This window comes from Hemitrygon akajei, chromosome 16, assembly GCF_048418815.1.
Source record: "Hemitrygon akajei chromosome 16, sHemAka1.3, whole genome shotgun sequence".
Taxonomy (NCBI): Eukaryota; Metazoa; Chordata; class Chondrichthyes; order Myliobatiformes; family Dasyatidae; genus Hemitrygon; species Hemitrygon akajei.
In genome coordinates, this window is record NC_133139.1 from 46,011,116 (window position 1) to 46,034,289 (window position 23,174).

At 39.0% G+C, this 23,174-nt stretch overlaps 1 protein-coding gene across 4 annotated transcripts in view; it reads left to right on the forward strand.

The window, feature by feature from the left end:
• Positions 1–23,174, forward strand: part of dpp9 (dipeptidyl-peptidase 9) — a 94,575-nt gene that overhangs the window by 26,114 nt on the left and 45,287 nt on the right. For 2 of the 4 annotated variants that reach the window (XM_073068781.1, XM_073068782.1), the window contains exons 4-9: positions 8,003–8,247; positions 9,253–9,365; positions 12,320–12,373; positions 17,600–17,773; positions 20,127–20,295; positions 21,972–22,082. In XM_073068781.1, coding sequence (XP_072924882.1) covers positions 8,003–8,247; positions 9,253–9,365; positions 12,320–12,373; positions 17,600–17,773; positions 20,127–20,295; positions 21,972–22,082 — 866 coding nt within the window. Of the gene's footprint in view, positions 1–6,579; positions 6,777–8,002; positions 8,248–9,252; positions 9,366–12,319; positions 12,374–17,599; positions 17,774–20,126; positions 20,296–21,971; positions 22,083–23,174 lie in introns of all 4 variants that reach the window. The other 2 variants (XM_073068785.1, XM_073068783.1) reach the window with 2 other exon arrangements.

The following is a 23,174-nucleotide window of genomic DNA, read 5'->3' on the forward strand; positions in this document are numbered from 1 at the left end:
GGTAACAGTGAGAAAAGGGCATGCCTTGGGTGCTGGAGGTCCTTAATAATGGATGCTGCCTTTCTGAGACACCGCTCTTTAAAGATGTCCTGGGTACTTTGTAGGCTAGTATCCAAGATGGAGCTGACAGGATTTACAGCCTTCTGCAGCTTCTTTCAGTCCTGTGCAGTAGCCCCTCCAGACCAGACAGTGATGCAGTCTGTCAGAATGCTCTCCACGTTAATATTAACCATATTAATATAGAAGTTTTTGAGTGTATTTCTTGACATGCCAAAGCTCTTCAAGCTCCTAATAAAGTATAACCGCTGTCTTGCCCTCTTTATGACTACATCAATATGTTGGGACCAGGTTAGGTCCTCAGAGATTTTGGCACCTAGGAGCTGCTCACTCACTCACTCCACTTCTGATCCCTCTGAAGATTGGTATGTGTTCCTTCGTCTTACCCTTTCTGAAGTCCACAGTCAGCTCTTTCAACTTATTGACGTTGAGTGCCAGGTTGTTGCTGCGACACCATTCCACAAGTTAGCATATCTCACTCCTGTACGCTCTCTCGTCACCACCTGAGATTCTACCAACAATGGTTGTATCATCAGCAAATTTGTAGATGGTATTTGAGCTATGCCTAGCCACATAATCATGTATATACAGAGAGTAGAGCAGTGGGCTAAGCACACACCCCTCAGGTGCGCCAGTGTTGATCGTCAGCGAGGAGGATATGTTATCACCAGTCCGCACAGACTGGTCTTTCAGTTAGGAAGTCGAGGATCCAATTGCAGAGGGAGATACAGAGGCCCAGGTTCTGCAACTTCTTAATCAGGATTGTGGGAATGATGGTATTAAATGCTGAGCTATAGTTGATGAACAGCATCCTGACGTAGGTGTTTGTGTTGTTGAGGTTGTCTAGGTGGTCTAAAGCCATGTGGAGAGCCATTGAGATTGCATCTGCCGTTGACTTACTGTGGCGATAGGCAAATTGCAATGGGTCCAGGTCCTTGCTGAGGCAGAAGTTCAGTCTAGTCATAACCAGTCTCTCAAAGCATTTCATTACTGTTGATGTGAGTGCTACCAGGCGATAGTCATTAAGGCAGCCCACATTATTCTTCTTTAGCAGTGGTACAATTGTTGCCTTTTTGAAGCAAGTGGGAGCTTCTGCCCATAGCAGTGAGAGGTTGAAATGTCTAGAATATACAACCATTTCTGTGAAGCCAAAGACATGAAGCGTATGTGACAGAGCATTCAGATCACTCTGCACGTCATTGACAGTGACACCTCTCTTGATCGGCTACATGTCTTACACTCTGATGCATAGAGTGATGTGCTGGCAAAGAAGGCTCACCTTCCCTTCTGACCCTCAACCTCCCCCCAAGGAGCAGGCACTCTGTCTGGCTACAGCTGATGTGAGGAAGACCCTAGCCAGGGTCAACACACATAAAGCTGCAGAGCCCGATAACTTGACTGGTCAGGTGCTGAGGTTCTATGCAGCCCAGTTAACCGAGGTTCTAACAGACATCTTCACTGTCTGTCTGAAACAGTCCACTGTCCCCTCAGGCCAACATCATCCCTGTGTCCAAGAGGGTGACGGTGACCTACCTCAACGAGTACCATCCAGTGGCACTGACCTCAATAATGAAGTTCTCTGAGCATCTGGTTATGGATCACATCAAAACTTCCTGCCACATTGGATCCTTTCCAATTCGGTTATCGCTCACATTGGTCCACCGTAGCCTGTGCCCTCCATTCTGTTATGTCTCACCTGGAAAATTGTGCCTCGTATATCAGGATGCTGTTTATTGACCTCAACTCAATGCTTAATATGATCATCCCTCAGAAGCTGGTGGGTAAACTGTCCTTATTGGGTCTCAACATCTTTCTTTGTAGCTCGATCCTGGACTTCACAGAAAAGCCCCAGATAGTCCATGCTGGCAGAAACAATCCTTGCTCCATCATGCTGAGCACTGGCCCTGCCCAGGTCTGTGTGCTCAGCCCACTGCTGTTCACACTGCTGACACATGACTGTATTGCTGGATCCAGTTCAAACTGAATCATCAAGTCCATTAATGACTCAGTGGTTGACCTCATCAGTGATGAGACAGTATACATAGAGAAGTTAAAGCAGCTGGTGGAATGGTGCAAGCACAACAAATTGAGTCTCAATGTGGTCAGACCAAAAAGACGATAGTGGACTGTAATGCACGATTAACTTTTAAGAACGTATGCACAGGTCCTCTGTGGAGAGAGTTAGGAGCACCATGTTTCCGGGAATGCACATAATGGACAATCTCATCTGGTCCCTTGACACCACCTCTCAAAAAAGCACAGCTGCATCTCCATTTTCTGAGGAGATTGAGATGCCCCTCCTCTCCTCCTCCCCCCCCCCCCCCAAAAATTAACCAGTTTTTACAGGAGCACTATTGAGTGTCCTGACCAGCTGCATCATTGTAACTTATGGGAATTGCAAAGCATCTGACCACAAGACCCTACAAAGGATTGTTGAGAGGATCATCATGGTCTCTCACCCCCCCCTCCCCCCACTGGAGATATTTATCAGGAGAGCTAGCATTGTCAGTGATCCCTCCCATCGATGGAATAATATCTTTGACACCCTACCATCAGGCAGTAGGTACCATAGCATTAGGAAAAGAACTGACAGGATGGATATCTTCTCTTTCCCCCCCCCCCCCCCAAAAAAAAGCCATAAGACTACTGAACTCCCTGCCACCACCCAGGTCTCCTCGTGCATAAAGTAGCAGCAGCATTAGACTGTTTACTTTTTAATGTACATCTTTGTGTTACGTGTCTGTTTATGTGTTATATGTACTGTGTTCATCTTGGTGTGGAGGAATATTGTTGTCTTTGTTGGTATACATGTGTACAGTTGAAGGACAATAAACTTGGAACTATCTGGCACAGGTGTCTTTTAAAGGCCAACTGGTTACAGCTCAGGACAAACATGTTCCTGTGAGGTTGAAAGACAACAATGGCAAGGTTTGGGAACCTTGGATGACAAGTGACACTTTAAGAAAACACATGTAAGCTGAAATCAGACAAGACCTTAATGAATGTTAAGGGAAGAGGAAAGAACTTAAACAAGGAATTAAGAGGGCTGAGTGGGGCCATGAAGGAAAAGAAAAATATCAATGAAAGTTGATGTGGATTCCTTACAAACTCAGACAGGGCAAAGCATGTTAGGAGGAGGAGGAAATGGTGGGAAAATTACACAATTATTTTTTTTGCTTCTGTCCACATGGGAGAAGAGAAACTTTGAAACTGCTAAGTTCAAGTTTACAGTGAATAAGGAGTAAAAGAACTAAGTCCATTAATTTCTCTAAATCCTATTTTTCCACCAGTGCTGAAAGTCTGTAAACCATAGGGTCTAATATTGTGTATCCCAGAATTTTGAAAGAGTTGGTCTTGGAGACGGTGGATGCATTTTTTTTTAACCATTTCAAAATTCCACAGATCTTACTGCAGTATTCCATTAACTTCAGAGTTTGTCTATCTTCTCAGAAAATGGAATGTAGTAAATGTAACCCCACAATGTAACAGGCAGGAAAACGAAATTGAGGAACTACAAACCAGTAGGAGATCAGCTGAGAAAATACTAATGGGATTACTAAAATCAAGCTAGATCAGTGAAAGATAAATCGTAGTTGGTAATCTGTTAGTTTTTGTATTTGAGTTTGTAACTTCTGGGATAGAAAAGGAGGGGAAAGCAGATGTAGTGTATTTGGAAACATTTCACAATTCATCAAAGCAGCACCAAGAAATTAAGTGAAAGTAAACTACCAGAGTAATTTATTATTCTACTTTCACTTAGTAATTCACAAAGTGCTGTAAGGTTATAAATCAAAACTTTGAGGTAATGTACTAGCATGCATCGATTAAGAGTCAAAAACAATGGGAATAAATAGGTTATTTCTGGCGGCTTTGACTGGAAGTTTGTGGTTGCCGCACTGATTAGTGCTCAGATGTGAGTTGTTCCCAGTCTGTGTCAATGATTTGTATTAGGATATCAAGTGTAATAAATTCAGCTTCATTAAATGTGCAATTCTGGATGGCAGCATGGTTTGTAAGAAGATTGCATGGAGGCTTGAATTGTGATATGTCCAAGAAAAAGGTTGAAGATGTGGAAAACTTATCAATCATGATTGTTGAGAAAAAAGCCAGTAGTTAATGGTGAGAGACTGAAATGTGTTATAGGTCAGAGAAACCTAAGTTTCATTGTAAACAAATCAATGAATGTTAATTTGCAAGTACAGCAAGATTTGGAAGGCATTTACTGTGGTGTTTATTCAAGAGGATTTGAGTATATGGAGTGGAACTATATACAGTAGAGGATTGGTCAGATACAGTTCTGGTCTCCCACCCAGAATGAATGTACTTGTGATAGACTACAACAAAAGTCACCAGATTGGATCTCGAAGTGGGGGAGCAGTCCTCAGAGAAGGTGAAATAGACTGCATCCACTGTTTTTTGAATTTAGGAAAATGAGAGGTAATCTCAATGAAACATCAATAACTGGGATGTGACAGGATGAATGTGGTGGAAAACATTTTCTCTGACTGGATTACAGCTTCAAAATAGTGCACTCCCTGAGTCTATTCAGTCTTAAAGACGGTCAGTGGTCAGGAAAGAGGTAGTGAGGTGAAAGGTCAGTCAGAATCATGTATGGTAGAGCAGGAATGTGGGATTGACTCACGTACTGTTATTTCTTGTTTTATTTTGGAAGGAATGCAGTTTACTCTTAATTCGATGCTACTTGTTTCAAACAATTTTAGCACAAATTTGTCATTTTAGCACAGACTTTGTTGAAAACAGGAGAGGAATTCAGATCTGCACTTTTGTCTTTTATGACCAGATATCCCAAATTGTTTTGCAGCCAATAAAGTGTTGCCACTGTTGTAATGTTTTGGAAGTATTTACCAGTAATAAAGGTTTCTTCTCTTAGAAGGTTCATGCATCGCTAATCTTATTACAATAATTATTATTCCTGACATGGGCCAACATCTTGTTGAACTATTCTTTGCTTTTCTTTTGCTGCTCTCATTTCCTTATTGCTGATACTCTTTAAGAATTATTCCTAACTGTGTGTGATCAGCATTTAGATGCATTCAGATTTTGACTGACTGCGATGTGGTTTCACCTTGCACTGAAATTACAATATGCAATGGCCCAAACCTGGGACTGTGGCCTGTCCTAATATGATAATTGGAGAGCAGCATTGTACCACTTTACCTCGATACCAATATACAACACAAAATTAAGAGCTGCTTTTATTCAAATCATTTGGATTTGCTCTGATAGTAAATGTTATTCCTAAAATTTGTAGGATGTAAGTATTCTGATTATAACCAGGAAACGTTATTTTTCCCCGAAGAAAGTATTCTATTTTGTATAGTGTTTATTTTATTTATTTAGCAATACCACAAGGCTTAGGCCATTCTGGCCCTTCAGGGTGATCCCTGACAAACCTGATTAATTTCAACCTAATTACAGTACAATTTACAATGACCCTTTCACCTATTTGTTACATCTTTTGACTGTGGATGGAAACCAAAGCAACAGGGAAAACCCAAGCATTCCACGGAGCGGATGGATAGACTCATTACAGATGACACCAGAATTGAACTGAGGAATGCCCTGAGCTATAATGACATCATGCTAACTACTACTCTAGCATGGCGCCCTATATAGTGTTTTTATACATTGTTAGTATAGTGTGTGTTCAAGTGTATAATTACATCGATTATCTTGGGACTGATTAATTGTTGGTCTGTGCTGTGTTAGTTGAGTTCAGTAGGTGTAGCATTGGGACCACAACCATTAGCATCAGCAATTCAGGGTTATCTGTTCTTACTCCTGTTTGTGGTTCAGCAATTCTTACTGAAGTGTATAGGCTTGAGTAGTAATTGTTCTCATTTTTGTATTCTAAATTGTTTTAGTTCTGAGAGAAATTCATTATATTCTGATGTATACAGCATTCTTCCTTGTTAGAAGTGTTGATCTATTAATGCATTCATGAATATAAAACTATTGTAAATTGAATTCCATAGATAGTACCTATGCAGCTGTATTATAAAATCAGATGAAGAATTATTCTTAAATAGACGGATCAGGTCAGCAACTGAAACAGCACAGTCCTGGTGCTAGATTCCAAAGTTCTTTGAACAATGCCACATAAGGTGAGCAGCTATTCACTCTCCTGGTTTTTGAGCTGGTGTTCATTTGGATAAGATATCTGATAGTTTCCAGTACTTATAGAAATGTTAAGATAGTGTAAACCACTGCCTTCAGAAACAGGCAGAGAATTGGAAAGGAAGAAAAGATTCTGCTTTATAGATAGGATTGATGATGTTCGGTTGTAAGATGAGTAGGAGACGTGATGGTTTCCAGGAGGTGTTCTGATTTTGTTTTGTGGTTACATGTACAAAATGAAAATGGAAGAAGTGAGCACATTCCCACACAGTTACTTAATTTATAGTTGATGTAGTCTTTAAGTACAGTGCTTCAGATTTTTAAAGTGCTGAGAGCTGGAGGTTCCTTGGCTGTAACTATTTATTTAAATTGCTGACTTTATAGGGAAGTGCTTATATGAAGATTTCCTGTACTTAAAATCTCCCTGATAATCATCTGCTGAGAAACTGAAAGAAACATCGAACAGCTGATTGTCAACGTGGTTTCAGTACATCAAACGAAAGTTGCACACTCGCCTTATTTACTAGATGGCAACACAGTGAGGAACTTGGTCCTGGCACTAAGAACAATAATTTTATATGGTAAATATTTTTTTTATAAAAGGCTAAAATAAGGAGATAAGAGAAATTTCTCATTACTTAGATTTGTTTTCTCTGTAATTGTTAATGATCCAAGATATAAGATTTTGCTCAGAATATTCGCTCTGTAAATTTATGTGAAAAGATCATTTTTAATTTGTATAGTATTTACAATTTCAATACCTTACTGGTTTAAATAAATTATAAGGTGTCTTAATGTAGTAAACATACAAAACAAAATTTTCACTCATGTCACGTGTGCTGGAGCAGAAATATAGCTAAATTCCACTTATAATCCTGGTGTAGAATGACCATACATGAGTGTGTCTTTTTGTTTTTATCTTTTGAAAATAGGGTGCACATGGATGTCAGCCTGAATCGAAGGGTTGTATGTCCAAGTCCCATTCCAAGGTTTAGTGCTGCTGATTGATGCAGTATTGTGGCATTACTGTATTGTCAGGTGCCATATTTAACTGAGTCCTGGTCTTTGAGATAAATGTTGAGATCCTATGGCACTATTCAAATAAGAGGAATTTCTTGAAGTTCTGGCCAATATTTAATCCCTTTTCAGTACCATTAAAAAACATAATCACTATGACCCATTTATGCCACATTTCCTGCATTACATCAGTGACTGCGCATCAAAAGTACTTGGCTGTCAAGCGCTTTGGGATGTCCTGAGGTTGTAAAACACATTTGCAAATTTATTCATTGTTTCACTGATTTTTTTTTAATCTCTTGCTTATCCCTAGTTTTGTAAGTGTTGGATTTCTATTCCCATTGTTAGATTTATTACAGACAATAATACATTTATGATTTCTAATAAATCACAAATGTTTCCAGCTAATGAAAATGATCTGAATCCCCTCTTGATCAATGCTCTCTAATCTCTGTTTCATTCATCAAGATGATAGTCTGCCATATAGTTATCTCTCACAATTGGACTTACAAGATGGAGCTTGATCTACGGACTCTTAGAGGCTATTTCTGAATGGAGTGTACTGCATTTATAACACTTGTAGGACATCAGTTGAACAAGAGTGCCTTTGTAGTTTGAAATTATTCAGTATGAACACTTGAATTTTATTCTTTTAATTCTGTGTAAATTAAATGTTTAATAAAAAATTTCTGATGTATCAAGCAATGAAAATGTCTATATACTAATGTACATTTTTACACTGTGCAATTATAGACTTTTTGTTTTCATTTGTGACATTGAATTGATTCAGCTGTGTAGCAACGGTTGAGGAGATGGCCACAGTAGAAACACTGTCCGAAAACACAGTAGCAGAAGATATGGAAGATGAATCCTCACCGTTCTACGTTGAGAAGCACACTTGGGATGGACTCAGAGAGATTATCCACAGCAGCAGGAAGTACCCTGGCATTGTCATTAACAAAGCACCTCATGATTTCCAGTTCATTCCAAAAAATGATAAATCTGGGCACCATTCCCATCGTGTGTATTACTTGGGTAAGTATTAGATAATATCAGAATGTTAAACCACACATCAAGAAAAGACTCAAGCTGCAGGAAATCATGATGCAGTCAGCTTTAGGTTATTGTTGACCTTCCAGTGGATAAAGTGATGGGATGCAAATCTCCTTCTGATTATAACATAGTAGGAGCTTGTTGTTTCATTGTAGTTTTCTATGGTTTAATTTTCCTGGGGTAAATTGGGAAGAAAATTGTCCGTAATTTAAAACCATTGTGTATCTATTTGGAGTCAGTTGGCTGACTGAATTGTCACATATACATAGGGTAGTAGAATGTATTTGTCCAGCATATTGAAATTTTCTGAATTATTCTGCTCCAAAAATGTTGGAAATGTATTTAAAGTTGTTCCTTGATACAGTATATGAGAGAGTAGTGCAGCTGGAAAAATTTCAACAGAAATGTCATAAATTGCAAAGTCTGGATGAAATGCAGAATGTGAATTTTATTACATATGTTCCAGTTTGCAGAGTGTAGTGGAAAATAGTTTCATAAGTCAAAGACATAGCCCATGGTGGCATTATAGTGAAAAATCACAGTTTGAGTGATCATTAAGCCATAGTGCCTGCCTGTACTGGAGTGATCAAGAACCAGCTGAGTTAAGTTAATACCAACTTTGAGTGTAGGAAATATGATAAAAGCAATTGAAAGAGCAAGTACACTTCACATGGTCACTTACTATAGAACCAGGTTAGGAGAGTCAGGAATTGTTCTTGGACTAGAGAAGGCTAAGGTGATGTTCACTTGTATTGGTCAAAATTAAATTTATTTAATTTCCTTTAGATTTTTTGTATTTTTTTGGTACTGAACCAGTGTGCTAATGAAACAATAGCTGGGCATTAACAGCACACTGCTGAGATCCTGCCAAAAATGTTACTACAAACATTTGTTTCAGTCATCAGCTGGCCAACTTAATTGTCATATTTTTGTCCATTAACAATGCAAATTGCTTTTTTTTTTAATTTTTATATATATAATATATAGGGATGCCTTATGGGAGTAGAGAGAACTCTCTTTTGTATTCTGAAATCCCAAAAAAGGTCCGGAAGGATGCCTTATTGCTGCTGTCTTGGAAACAAATGCTTGATCATTTTCAGGTGAGTCTTTTATTCAGTGAAAGCTTTCTGGCTTGATGACATTGTGTGCCTTAGTGGTATTGCTAGTAGATTTGCTGCCTCACTGTTTCAGTGATTGTGGTTCACTTCTGACCCTGGGTCCTGAGTGTTGGATTTTGCACATTTTCCCTGTTATGGCATGGATTTCTTCCAGGTGCTCCAATTTCCACCTATATCCCAAAGAGAGTTGATTAATTGGCCAGTACTTATTGCTCTTTGTGTGTAAGTGAGGTAGAATCTGAGGGAATCAATGGGAGTGTACAGAGAATAAAATAGAGTTACTGAAACAGGTTGGTTGACAATTGGCACTTATTTGGGGGACTGAAGGACCATCCTTGTGACCATGAATATTTTAAACCTTTAATGCAGAGCGTCACAAAGTGCTAAGGCAGCAATTTATCACTATTCTTGTAATGTAATGTTGCCGGTCTATGGCAATAGGAGGGAAGATTGTATGGGGAAACATTAGCTGCATAGTGATCTTCCTTGCTTTCACTGTTTATTATGAAATAGAACTAGATGCAAAAGCATGGAGTTGTATGATGTCTAGAGTAATATGAAATGAGAAGACTTTTTCCTCAAAAGGATTGAAACTTGTTTTAAACACAAAAGGCTGCAGGTGCTGGACACCCAAAGCAACACTTAGAAAATGCTGGAGGAAATCAGCAGGTCAGGAACCATCTATGGAAATGAATAAATAGTCAATGTTTCAGGCCTAGACCTCCTTCAGGACTAGAAAGAAAGGGGGAAGACACCAGAATAAGAAAATGGGAGGAGAGGAAGGAGGATAGGTAGAAGGTGATAGGTGAAGCCAGGTGGGTAGGAAAGATAAAGGGCTAGAGAGGAAGGAATCTGATGGGAGAGGAGAGTGGACCATGGGAGAAAGGGAGACTCAGGTGAGAAGAGGAGGCCAGAATGCAAAGTAGAAGAAGGAAGAATGGAAAAAAATTTTATCAGAAGGAGAAATCAATATTCATGCCATCAAGTTGGAGGCATTGCTCCTCCACCCTGAGGTTGGCATAATTGTGGCACAAGAGGAGACCATGGACGAAATGTTGGAACGGGGATGGGAATTAAAATGTTTGGCCACTGGGAAGTTCTGTTTTTGGCAGATGGAGTGGAGGAGCTCAACGAGGCAGTCCTTCAATTTACGATGGGTCTGACCAATGTAGAGGAGGCTGCATCGGGAGCACTGGACACAGTACACAACCCCAGCAGATTCATAGGTGAAGTGTTGTTGCATCTGGAAGGACTTTTTGGGGCCCTGAATGGAGGTGAATGGGCAGGTGTGGCACTTTGGGAATGATGGAGAGAGCAATCTCTACGGAAAGTGGAGGGGAGAGGGTAAACATATGGTTGGTGGTAGGATCCTTTTGGAGATGGCAGAAGTTGTAGATGATGATGTGTTGGATGCGGAGGCTCATGGCGTGATGGATAAGAGCAAGATGTACTTGATGGAGAGAGCCAGTAGTTTACTATTATTAAGGCAGCAGGAAGATGGGGTGAGCGTGGATGTTCAGAAAACTTGTTTAGATGTTCTTGTTAAAGTCTCTACCTCAACTGAAAGGAGGTAATGTCTGTTACTGTGTTGCACAGATTCCAAGTTGAAGTAGCTATATTGTTTTCTCTTTATACCTTACTCCAGTGGTCCCCAACCACTGAAAACGATATGATTTGGCGATTATAAAATGATATGAGGCAGCTCCACCTTTTCTCATTCCCTGTCATGTCCACTGTTGAACTTGAACGCATGCGAGGTCATCAGTCGCCTAAACGCAGCAATACCCTAGCGCCAGGGATCACTGGTTGGCCTCTGGTAACGGGCCGCCTCATGCGGCTGACGAGAAGTGCCGTTGCTACTGGCCTGGAGCACAAACAAATGGGCACTGCCTCCAAACCTGTTTCGCACACCAAATGTTCGTGGGGAATCTGGTGCTAAAATATTCGCAAACGACCTAATTTCGGGCTCAGGGTTTCGTAAGTAGCAGAGCAGCTACCTCGCTGCGATCTGCTGAAAGTCATCCCTCGACCCAAACTTTTGTCGGCCGATAGATCTTACCTACCTACATGGGGGTGGCGGGCATGTGCCCTGTTGCACTCCTCACTCGGTCGGTTGCTCTCTCCAGACTACAACCGTTGCGGCCCTGGTACAGGGACCTCCTTGACCTCTCACTGGTGTGTTGCAATGATTTTATATGTTCATACGAGGAAAATATGCGCTGTGTGTTTAATATCCAAACGTTATTTAAAATGTTATGCTATTATGTGAGTTATAATTGACTTATCACTATATTCATGCGAGGGAAAGATGCGCTGTGTGTTTAATATTAAATTTGTTAGATAAACCCTGTTAGAAACAAAATTGAGTGTATTAGCCACTTATAAGTGACTTATAGTTGACATGATTAACACCCCCGCCGCCCCCCCCCCCCCCCACTCCATTCGGCTGGTCTGCAAGAACTTTGTCAATATTAAACTGGTCTGCAGTGCAGAAAAGGTTGGTGACCCCTGCCTTACTCATGACACTTCCCATGTAGCATCTTAAATACTGTTCACAACTATATACATTATCTTCATCACCACCTCCATGTTCAAGCAAAACAAGTATTACTATGTTTATAAACTTAAAAACTCTTGCATCATGTGCATGGCTTATCTCTGTTGCAGTGAATAGTCTGGTCCTGGTACTTAATCATTTTGTTTGTATTTCTGTCTATTTTTAAGTGAATCTTGGGTGAGGAAAATGTTAACATGGTTTAAAATTGGTATATTTATTCAGAATGGATCAGCATTGTATCTGAGATGAAAAAAATCTCAGGGTTGTATGTGGTGACATAAATGTACTTTATTAATAAATTGACTTTGAATTTTGAGATAACCTTCTAAGATATGTCGCTTGAGCAAACTTAATTAGTGATTTTTTTTAAATGATACAGTACCAACATCAGACCCTGAGAGTCAGTGACCAAGAACAAGATTATCTCAGAGAGGTAATGACCAATTTGAAGAAGCTCCTCTCACTCTGTTGTACATTCAGTAGCCAGTTTATTAGATACAAAAAATATGTACATGGTCTCATGCTGATATAGTCCATCCACTTCAAGGTTCAACATGTGTGTTTAGAGATGTTCGTCTGCACACCACTGTTGTACTGCCATGGTTATGAGTTACTGTTGCTTTCTTGTCAGCTTGTCTGGTGATTCTCCTCTAACCTCTCATTAACAAGGCATTTTTACCCACAGAACTGCCACTTACTGGGTGTCTTTAATTTATCACAGCATTCTCTGTAAACTCTACAGACTGTTGTGCATGAAAATCCCAGATGTAAAGGAACAAACTGCTCACCCACTTGATCCATTTGAATCAAAAAAATTGTGAAAATTCCTGCTTGACTCCAAGAGAATGCTGATGATGTTCTTTGATTAAAGTCATATTTTCCAATTACCTTTCTAACAGTTGACTCGCCTTGATCTGCCACATTCAAAAAATTAACTCCACATGTAGTAATCCCCTCCTTTCTGTTACTGAATTGTATTTAACATTCATATTTGCTTTGTATTGCTTCGCTCCAAATGCATCATTTCACACTTTTGTTAAAGTCCACGTGCTGTAAATATTGCCAATTCACCAAATTATTCTGAGTTCCGCAGATTTTAAGGTTGTTTATTGTTGTCATCTTCAGCTTTTTTTGCATCACTGACTCATGGAACACTGCTGCATGATACTTCAGTCAGTAAAACAGACATTCACCACCACTCCTTTACCAATTTTGCATCAACTTAACCTTTGTTCCTTTTGAAACATGAATTAAATCTATTGTCATGGCAGTATATTCATTACCTGATAGTTTATTATATACTGTTGAAACTTTATTTGTGAGTCAACCCTGTACTTTATTTCAATAATTGGTCCTAATTTTATATTCACAACAGAATAGATAGGAAACTGCAATTATGCAGCAAATGAACATGAATGGAAACCAGACATGGAGTAATTTCAAAAGGATTTTTTTGAAACTGCACTCTGTGGAGAAGGGATTTCTTGACAATGTTTTGATTACATCTTTCATTCTCCTGTCAAATGTATAGATTGCCACTAGAAACAAGACTATGAGTAATTTTAGATTTAGAATCTTAAAGCATGGTAACAAGGCCTTCTGGCCAAACAAGCTCGTGGATACCCAATTATGCCCATGTGACCAATGAACCTAATTGCACATACGTCCTTGCAATGCGGGAGGAAACCCTCATTCTAAACAGTCAAAACTATTCAATAAGAGTTAAGTCCTTGGCCTCAATACCTACTTGTGCAATTGTATCCTTGATTTCCTTGCTTGCAAACTCCAGTCTGCAAACTGATAGGTGCACCATAAAGCTGTGTGCTTAGCCTCCTGCTCTACTCGCTTATACTTATGTCCTGACGAAGGGTCTCAGCCCGAAACGTCGACAGCACTTCTCCCTATAGATGCTGCCTGACCTGCTGCATTCCACCAGCATTTTGTGTGTGTTACATCTACACTGAGCGCTGTCACAGCAAAGCAACATCCATCATTAAGGACCCCACCATCCAGGCCATGCTCTCTTCTCGTTGCTGACATCAGAAAGAAGGTGCAGGAGCTTATACCACCAGGTTCAGCAACAGAACTCATACCATCAGGTTCAGCAACAGTTATTACCCCTCAACCATCAGGTTCTTGAATCAGAAGGGATAACTTCACTTGCCCAGCACTGAACTGGGCTCACTTTCAAGGTCTCTTCGATATTTATTGCTTATTTATTATTACTTTTTTTCCACTTTATTTTTGTATTTGGACAGATTGTTTTTTATTGCACATTGGTTGTTGCCCGCCCTGTGGGATGTTGTCTTTCATTGATTCTTATGTGTTTCTTCCACAAGAAAATAAAAGTAGGGTTGAATATGGTGACATACACGTACTTTGATAAAAAATTTATTTTGAACTTTGAAACCAGAGCACCCAGGGGAAACTTGTGCTATCATGGGGAGAATGTACAAACTACTTACAGGCAACAGTTGGATCTGAACCCAATGTAATAGCATTACACTAACTGCTACATGACTGTGCTGCTCTATGACATTGATAACCATTTGCTAAGAGAAAATTACCTGTGTTTTCTTTTGCTTGTGTTAGATGTTTAAATTATTTAGTCAGTTTCTGAAACAAATCGCTTTTGGCTGTCAAGCTTTGATACCCTCATATGCTATATATATCTGGAAACTTCACATAGTGTTCTTAAACATTAGCTGAACAAGGCAGGGTAAGCAGCAATTAAAGCATGATAAGCCTAGTTCCTTATTTATGTTGACTAGTCTTTTTTTTTGTCTTTATTATTTTAAATTGCCAGTCATTAATTAAATTTTCCATGGACACAATATTTAATCTTTGACAATGTATTCCTGACTGGTGTGTGGTAACATGATACATATATTAATGCCTTTTTGACTCCTAAAGACAATAAAAATGCTTTTGCCTATCTTAATTTTATTCAGCTACCTTTGAATAGGGAGATTCAGGATTTAGATCCAGAAATAGTCAAGGGATGCTAATAATTTCTGAGTAAGGATTGAGTACGACTTTAAGGAAAATTGCAGGTGATGCTATCTCCCAATGTACCTGCTTCCTTTTCCTCCCTAGCTGATAGAAGCTGTTGGTTCAGGAGTTGCTGTCAGAGTAACTTTGCCAAGTAACTGCTGTGTATTTTACAACTGGCACATTTTGCCATCACAGTACATCTGTGATTAAAATGAAATGAGTTGAGTGGTAATATTCTTGTCATGGGTGTGAAACTAATGCTTTTCTTTGCATATGTTGCCTTTTAATTCACCTGTACAGCAAGTCATAAATACCCATACACATTCAGCATTTGAAATACACAAGTCCTCGAAACACCTCCAGCACCTGAAGAAGTGCTGACAAAGGATCTGCTCATAAATCCATGACCTAATCTGTTTCCTAGTCATTGGAGTGATTAGCATATTTCTTGTATTTCCTTTTTTTTTTAATGGTTCACTATAAACATACTTGGACATTGTTGCTGTAAGGATTGGCTGTATAGAAATTGTTAAAATGTGAAGAGCAGATTTGCAATAGTAGTAATACTATAGGGAATACTATCAAACCATGTTCAAAAAAACTAGGATCAAAAATATCTAAGAATAATATTATAATCTCAACATATTCCACGTCTCACAAACTGTTAAACTTTATCATCAAGTGCAGTAGATATTACTTGTTTAGTACAGAAAATCATAAACTTAGGACTTTGTGCATGATTTATCATCATGTGCTGTGTCATGACGTGGGTGATCATGGTCTTCCATCTATCTTTGAGATGTTCTAATAAGCTCTCCAAAACCTTTGCCTCTCCCTTGATGTAACTCATGAATGTCATGAGACGTCGACCACAACTTTTTCTTCCATCGTTTGTTCCTGTCACTGCAAGATGGTCGAGCTTCTTTCTTCAGTTTCTGTTTTAGAAATTTGAGCTGCCATTTCTTGGTTGATAATATCAGCTCTCTTATTCCATCTTTTTGAAACACTTTCTTATTTGTTACTCTGTCCTTCCACAGTATTTTCATCTTTCTTCTCAAAAAATACACCTACAGATTCGAGTCTTCCCTCATTTTGCCTTGATATTGTCCAATATTCACTTTCTTATGTTAGTGTGCAATGGGTTTCACACCCAATGAAATTGTTATTCTTTAGTATCTTGCTCAAATGCTCGAATTTTCATTCAGCAATCCCAGTCTTTCTTCTGATTTCAACGTCAGCACTACTGTTAGATGTTATGCTCTGTAAATAGTTGATCTTCCATTTTGTTTAATTGTTTCATTGCTCACTTTTCAGTTTGCATTTTGGTATTTATTTCTTCCTTGTGACAACCATATATTCGTTCTTCTTGCAGTTGATGATCACTTTGAATTTATCTAATATTTCTTGGATTGCCAGGATATGCCCTCTTCTCATTATTGCCATCAAGGAGATGGTACAGAAGCCTGAAGACATACTCAGTGTTTTAGGAGCAGCTTCTTCCCCTCCATCAGATTTTTGAATGGGCAATTAACCCATGTACACTATCTCACTTTTTTTTTTGCTCTTTTTGCACTGCTTATTTAATTTTTTAACTATATATAATTTGTATTCTCTATATTTTTATGCATTGCACTGTACTGCTTCCGCAAAACAAGTTTTGTGACATATGCCACTGATATTAAGCCTGATTTTGATCTATTTATAAATTGCTTATTTCATGGTGTACTTTAGGTTACCATGTAAAAGGACGATTTTATGATCCTTTCCAGTATAGATTCACGGCATTTTGCAATGCTTTTTCTGGATTTCAGTCTCCAAGTGGGACCTTTGGAACAGTTTGCACAATCAGTCATATTTCCCTCATCTTGGAATCATTGTATTGCTCAGCATTTTACTGTTAAGATAATTGGGAACCTGTTATTTACTAATGGCTCTCAATTAATCGCTTGAGGCAATGCCGGCTGGATTAATTTGTAAAATTTTGCAGATGCTGGAAATCCAAAGCAACATGCACAAACTGTTGGAGGGACTTTGTAGGTCAGGCAGAATCCAAGGGAATGAATAAACCGTTGACGTTTTGGGCCAAGACCCTTCTTCGGGGTTAAATTATATCTACTTTATAGATATAGAAAATTAAACATTTTCCATTAGATTTCTGGTTATCAGTATGCTTTTACACAAAGGTTAGAACAGAATGAATAATGGCCATGTTTTCAATCAGCTTTTTTTTCCCTTCAGTAGGGCTGTAAAAATTGCACCTATTTGGTTTCCCCAGAGTGTTGGATCATATCCAATAATTCTGTGAGGCCAATTGTCTTTAGATTTAGTACTCTTTAGATCAGCCTGGCGGAATAATTTAATTCTCACAAGGTTAATTTGTGCTTGTGGCTTCACATTGTCATTCTGTTACCTTTAATGTATAAATAGCTATATCTTGGTTCATATAATTTAAATGCAGATGGCTTTCAAATTCCAAATCATTTTCCTCCTCTACACTGTATTCAGCATTCTGTCTATTGCTTTAATTTATTCATGTCTTTTTGCACATGACAAGACTGATTTGGGGAATGTTATGAGTAGAATAATTTAATATTGGTAAAGCTTATAATTGTGGAATGTTATTTAGGGAATTGTTGCAGAGTTGATTTGTTTTGTGGTTATACAGGCCACGCCACACCATGGGATGTACTCACGTGAAGAGGAGCTTCTGCGTGAAAGGAAGCGCCTTGGAACATTTGGCATTACCTCATACGACTACCACAGGGATAGTGGGCTTTTCCTCTTCCAAGCTAATAATAGTCTTTTTTATTGCAAGGATGGTGGGAAAAATGGATTTAATGTAAGTACAAGGTTACTGGAGCTATTGAATATTGGATCAGATTGCCTGATCTCTTACATCTGCATACACTGTGTACCTTACTTAACATAGTAGTGTAGTTGACTGCTTATTAATAGAATTTGTAGTTGAATTTATTTTTGTGCCTTGTATTAAAGTTTTCAAGTTACTGTGTCAACTACAGAATTAACATTGCTGTGTTTTGTTGCTTCTGTATGAATGATTGAATATCAAGTGTGTATTAGGTATGTAATGAGAACAAAGAAAGCGAAGCGTGAATTAACTTAGAAAATTGTGCTGTATATTATCAAACCAACAGTACAGTTAACTATTGAGCTAGTGATAGGATTCCCACAATTGGACTCTTGAGTGATGGAAGAGTAATAATAATCAAAAGTTCCTGCTAGATCCTACTGGCATGCTGGCTTTTATAACAAGAGGAATTGAGTATATGAGTAAAGAGGTCCTTCTGCAGCTGTACAGGGCCCTGGTGAGACCACACCTGAAGTATTGTGTGCAGTTTTCGTCTTCAAATTTGAGGAAGGAGATTCTTGTTATTGAGGGAGTGCAGCATAGGTTCACAAGGTTAATTCCCGGAATGGCGGGACTGTCATATGTTGAAAGATTGGAGTGACTGGGCTTGTATACACTGGAATTTAGAAGGATGAGAGGGGATCTGATTGAAACATATAAGATTATTAAGGGATTGGACACACTGGAGGCAGGAAGCATGTTCCTGCTGATGGGTGAGTCCAGAACTGGAGACCACAGTTTAAGAATAATAAGGGGTAGGCCATTTAGAACAGAGATGCGGAAAAACTTTTTCACCCAGAGGGTGGTGGATATGTGGAATGCTCTTCCCCAGAAGGCAGTGGAGGCCAAGTCTCTGGATGCATTCAAGACAGAGTTAGATAGAGCTCTTATAGATAGCGGGGTCAAGGGATATGGGGAGAGGGCAGGAACAGTGTACTGATTGTGTATGATCAGCCATGATCACAGTGAATGGCGGTGCTGGCTACTCCTGCACCTATTGTCTATCCTCTTAAGTAAGTCCTGGCTCATGGAATTGGAATTGCTTTATTATTCTCACATGTACTGAGATGCACTGAAAAGTTTGTCTTGCATACTGTCCTTACAGATCAGGTCTTTACAGAGAGCACTGAGGTAGAACAAGGTAAAACAATAACAGATTGCAGAAAAAAGTGTAACGGTTACAAAGAAAGTGCAGTGTTGGTAAATAATGTTGTACCAGATCATATTGAGGTAGATTGTAAGGTCAAGTCAAGAGTCCATCTTAACGTGTTAGGGAACCATTCAATAGTTTTTATGACTGCAGGATAGAAGCTGCCCTTGAGCCTGATTGTGCGTGCGTTCAGGCTTTTGTGTCTTCCCAGCTGATGGAAGAGTGGAGAGGCGAGAATGTCTGGGGTGGGTGGAGTCTTTGATTGTGCTTGCTGCTCAACTGAGGTAGTGAGAGTGTAGATAAAGTCCATAGAGGGGAGGTTGGTTTCCATGATGTGTTGAGCTGTGTCCACAATTGTCTATAGTTTCTCGCATCACTTGCAGAACAGTTGCCATACCAAGCCATTATGCATCCAGATAGGATGTTTTTTATGGTGCATAATCAGTTAGGGTTAATCGCAACATGACACATTCCTTTAGCTTTTTGAGGAAGTAGAAACATTAGTGAGATTTCTTGACCATAGTGTCTTTGTGTTTTGACCAGGTAGATCATGATGACCTGTCTAGAGGATGGGTTTAGGTCGAGTTGAAATGCCCTCCATGTTTGAATAGTCCACTAACAAGTGATGTCTCGGCTAGTTTGTGAAGAGTTTTTCTTTTAAGCAAGGGTCAGACAATTTAAAAACGAGTTTTCCCAAGTATTGTGGTGAACAAATGAACTATTTTGGTCTCTCAAAGTTGAGGAAAATAGCATTTAGTTTTTGATGTTGACCTTTGCAAGCAGGAAGGCTTTATATCTTAACTGTTTACGTCAGCAACAGTTGCTCGGATTTAGTGGAGATAAAAACATGGCTTTGATTTGCTAGATAACTAGAGCTGGGGGAGGACCAACTGAATAAGCTCTTATTCAATGCTTAGAGTCAAACATTAAGAATGTCGTTTGGTTAAGGTGATGTACCTTTGGGGAGAGAAAAGGAGAAAATGAGTGGAGCAATAATAAAGCATCATTAAATTGTCTCTGACAAGCTGAAATATTATTTCATATTTTGGCGTCTTTTCCTAAGTAAAGTTGTTATTCGTTCTTTATTACCTATATCTAACCTGTAGCTAGCAAAATGCTTTGCTATCATGAGTGGTATGTATTCTTTCTTTACTAGCCCTGTCTCTTTTATAGATATCGCCAATGAAGCCAGTAGAGATCAAGACACAATGTTCAGGACCTCGAATGGATCCCAAGATATGTCCAGGAGATCCATCTTTCATTTCATTTATAAATAATAATGACTTGTGGATATCAAACATTGTAACTGGTGAAGAGAAACGATTGACATTTTGCCATAAAGGTATGACAATCTGCCATTGCTTAGTAAGTTTGCAGTGCTATATGAATGTTGGAAAGATATCTGGGGATTGGTTTTGCAACATTCTGCAGCATTCTAAATTGGAGGAAATATATCGTTGTGTTTTCTCCTGTTTCCTGTTTGACGTCTGATAATTATTCTATGGGATATGTTCATGGTTATTCTGCAACTATTGCAGGTCTGTTTTAAGAGCTGTAAGACTGAGGGCTGTGGGAAAGGGATGATGGAACTAGGTTTAATGGTATTATCAATGTTATCAAATGTCCTCAACAGTGATCAGTTACAGCTAAAGTTTTATTACAGAAGAGGTCTTTAGACCCTGTTGATCCATATGGATAATTCATGTCTAAGTGTACCTCCTGCAAATCTGTTTTACTATTTTTTTAAATCAATCAAAAACTATTTTTACTTTTTTTTTTAAAAGTCCATCATAATATTCGTGCTTTGACCTTCATCTGCTTATCTAACCTGCCCTTGTTGAATCCAATTTCCTTGTTATGACAACAGCTCTGCCCTGGCTGCAAGAAATTGCAGAAAGTTGTGAATTGCAGTCCAATTCATCACGCAAACTGGACCCCTCTCCTCAGCCTCTGTCTAATGGCCTTGGTATAACAGCCAGCATAATCAAGGACCTCTCTCACCCTTCTCCCCTCTCCTACCAGGCAGAAATTACAAAAGCTTGTATGTCCTATGAGACTTGAGGATGACTTCTGTCCCACTCTTATCAGATTTCTGAACAACTTCTCTTGTGTATTACAGGTGAACTCTGGATCTCCCAGTCTGTCTTGTTGCAGCCCCTGCACTTTGTTTACCTGCACTACACTTTAGCTGCAACACTATGTTCTGCATTCTTTAAGCTACCTTGATGTACTTGTGTGTAGCATGATCTGCCTGGATGGCACACAAACAAAGCTCTTTACTTTATTTTGTACACTTGACAGCAACAACATCAATTACCCATTTTTTAACCATTCTCTTGTTTCCATATTATATGTATAGCCCCTGTAAGGCTCTGCAAATTGAATTTCTCTGAAGCCTTTTAATAGCACGTGCTTCTGACAAAAAACTGTTGTGGTTCAGCATAACAGTTTTTAAGTTAAACATTTTCACCAGGTTTGTCATCAAGGCTCACAAGCATACTTGCGGACCTTTTGGTTTTCACATCAGGTAAAAAGGTTAGCTAGTGCCTTAGTCCTTGAGGAATTTTGTCCATCATTGTAACTGAATGTCTGTTTGGAATTGATCAAGTTGTAATATGGAGCACAAACTACCTACTAACTCAAAGTAAATATTACTAATCAGCTGCTGGAATCTACATTAGTCATGAAATAAACCTGGTCTGTGTGCTCAGAACAATATACGGTTCAACTGCCTGGAAATCTCTGGTAAAATCAAATTTATAGCACTGTATAGCAGACAATGTTCCAAACACTTAAACTTGCAAAATGCCTTTTAAAAGTTTTACTTTTTGAACTGGAGTGACTGGCAGTGGGTGACTTTCAGTTTGGTAGTTGTCGATCTTATTTGCTCTAGGTTAAAATATACAACAGATGGTTGTAGAATTATAACTGAAAGACATGTTGAGCTATTGACAATGTTCTTTTATATTGAAATGTATAGAGATTGTGTTTTGATCAAGACAATCACCTGCTTTCCAGGTTTGCCTAATGTAATAGACGATCCCAAATCTGCGGGAGTAGCAACTTTTGTAATACAGGAAGAATTTGACAGGTTTACAGGTTACTGGTGGTGTCCTACAGGAAATGAAGGTAAAGCAATGATTCTCTAATATTAGTCAATAAATGCTTGTTCAACATTAACTAAATATGATAATTATTTTCTGTTTCATTTTTTATTACATGGAAGTTATGATACAACTGTATAGAACTTTCATTAGGCCATAGTTGGAATATTGTGTGTGGCCTTGTCACTACATCCTAGGAAGGATGTGGTTGACCTCAAAGGGTCCAGAGGAGATTTACCAGGATGTTTCCTGTGATGGATTGTTTCAGTTACAAAGAATGACTGGATAGACTGGGTTTGTTATCCTTGGAGCAGAGGAGATTGAGGAGAAACCTGAGAGATGTACAAATTTGAGGGATGAAGATACAATGATGTGTATAATCTTTACCCCCTAATAGAAACATCTAAAACTAGATGGTAAAGGTGTACGAGGGTTACAGGGGATCTGAGGAAAGTTTTTTTTTCATTGACAGGGTGGTTGCAGAGTGCCTTAGAAGCTGGTAAAAGCAGGTTCTGCCACAAACTTTAAAATGCATGTGAACAACCTCTCAAATCTCCAAGGCATGGAAGGCTATGGACCCAGTTCTGGTAAATAGGATTAGTATAGATATATACTTATTAGTAATATGGGCATGGTGGACTGAAGGACAGGTTTCTGTGCTGTATGACAGCCCTTCAAATACTTCCTTGAAAACTGTAGTTCCTCAATCAACTTTGAAATTACATCATAATCCAAATCTAGATATGAATTCATAGGCAGTAGGCTAACACTGGTTCATCTGACTATGAATTCCGTTTGACCAGTGGGACTACTGCGCTGCAACACATCCCTTTGCCTGACTTGATTCTCCAAAGCTAAACAGCACTGCTTCCTTCCTCATTAATCTGGAAACTAATAATGCGGTTTAACATTAATACATTTGTAAACTGTGTATGTTTCTTTCAAAGCTAGCATTTCCTGTTCAGATATAATTGGGGAGATGGTAGTGAACAATCCTCTTGAAATGCTGTGTACTTTGTGCTGAAGGGTCTTCCAGGATGCTGTTAAGAGGTAGCTCTGGATTCTGGCCTGATGACAATGGCAGAATGACTAATATGTGGGTTGAAGGTGGTGATAT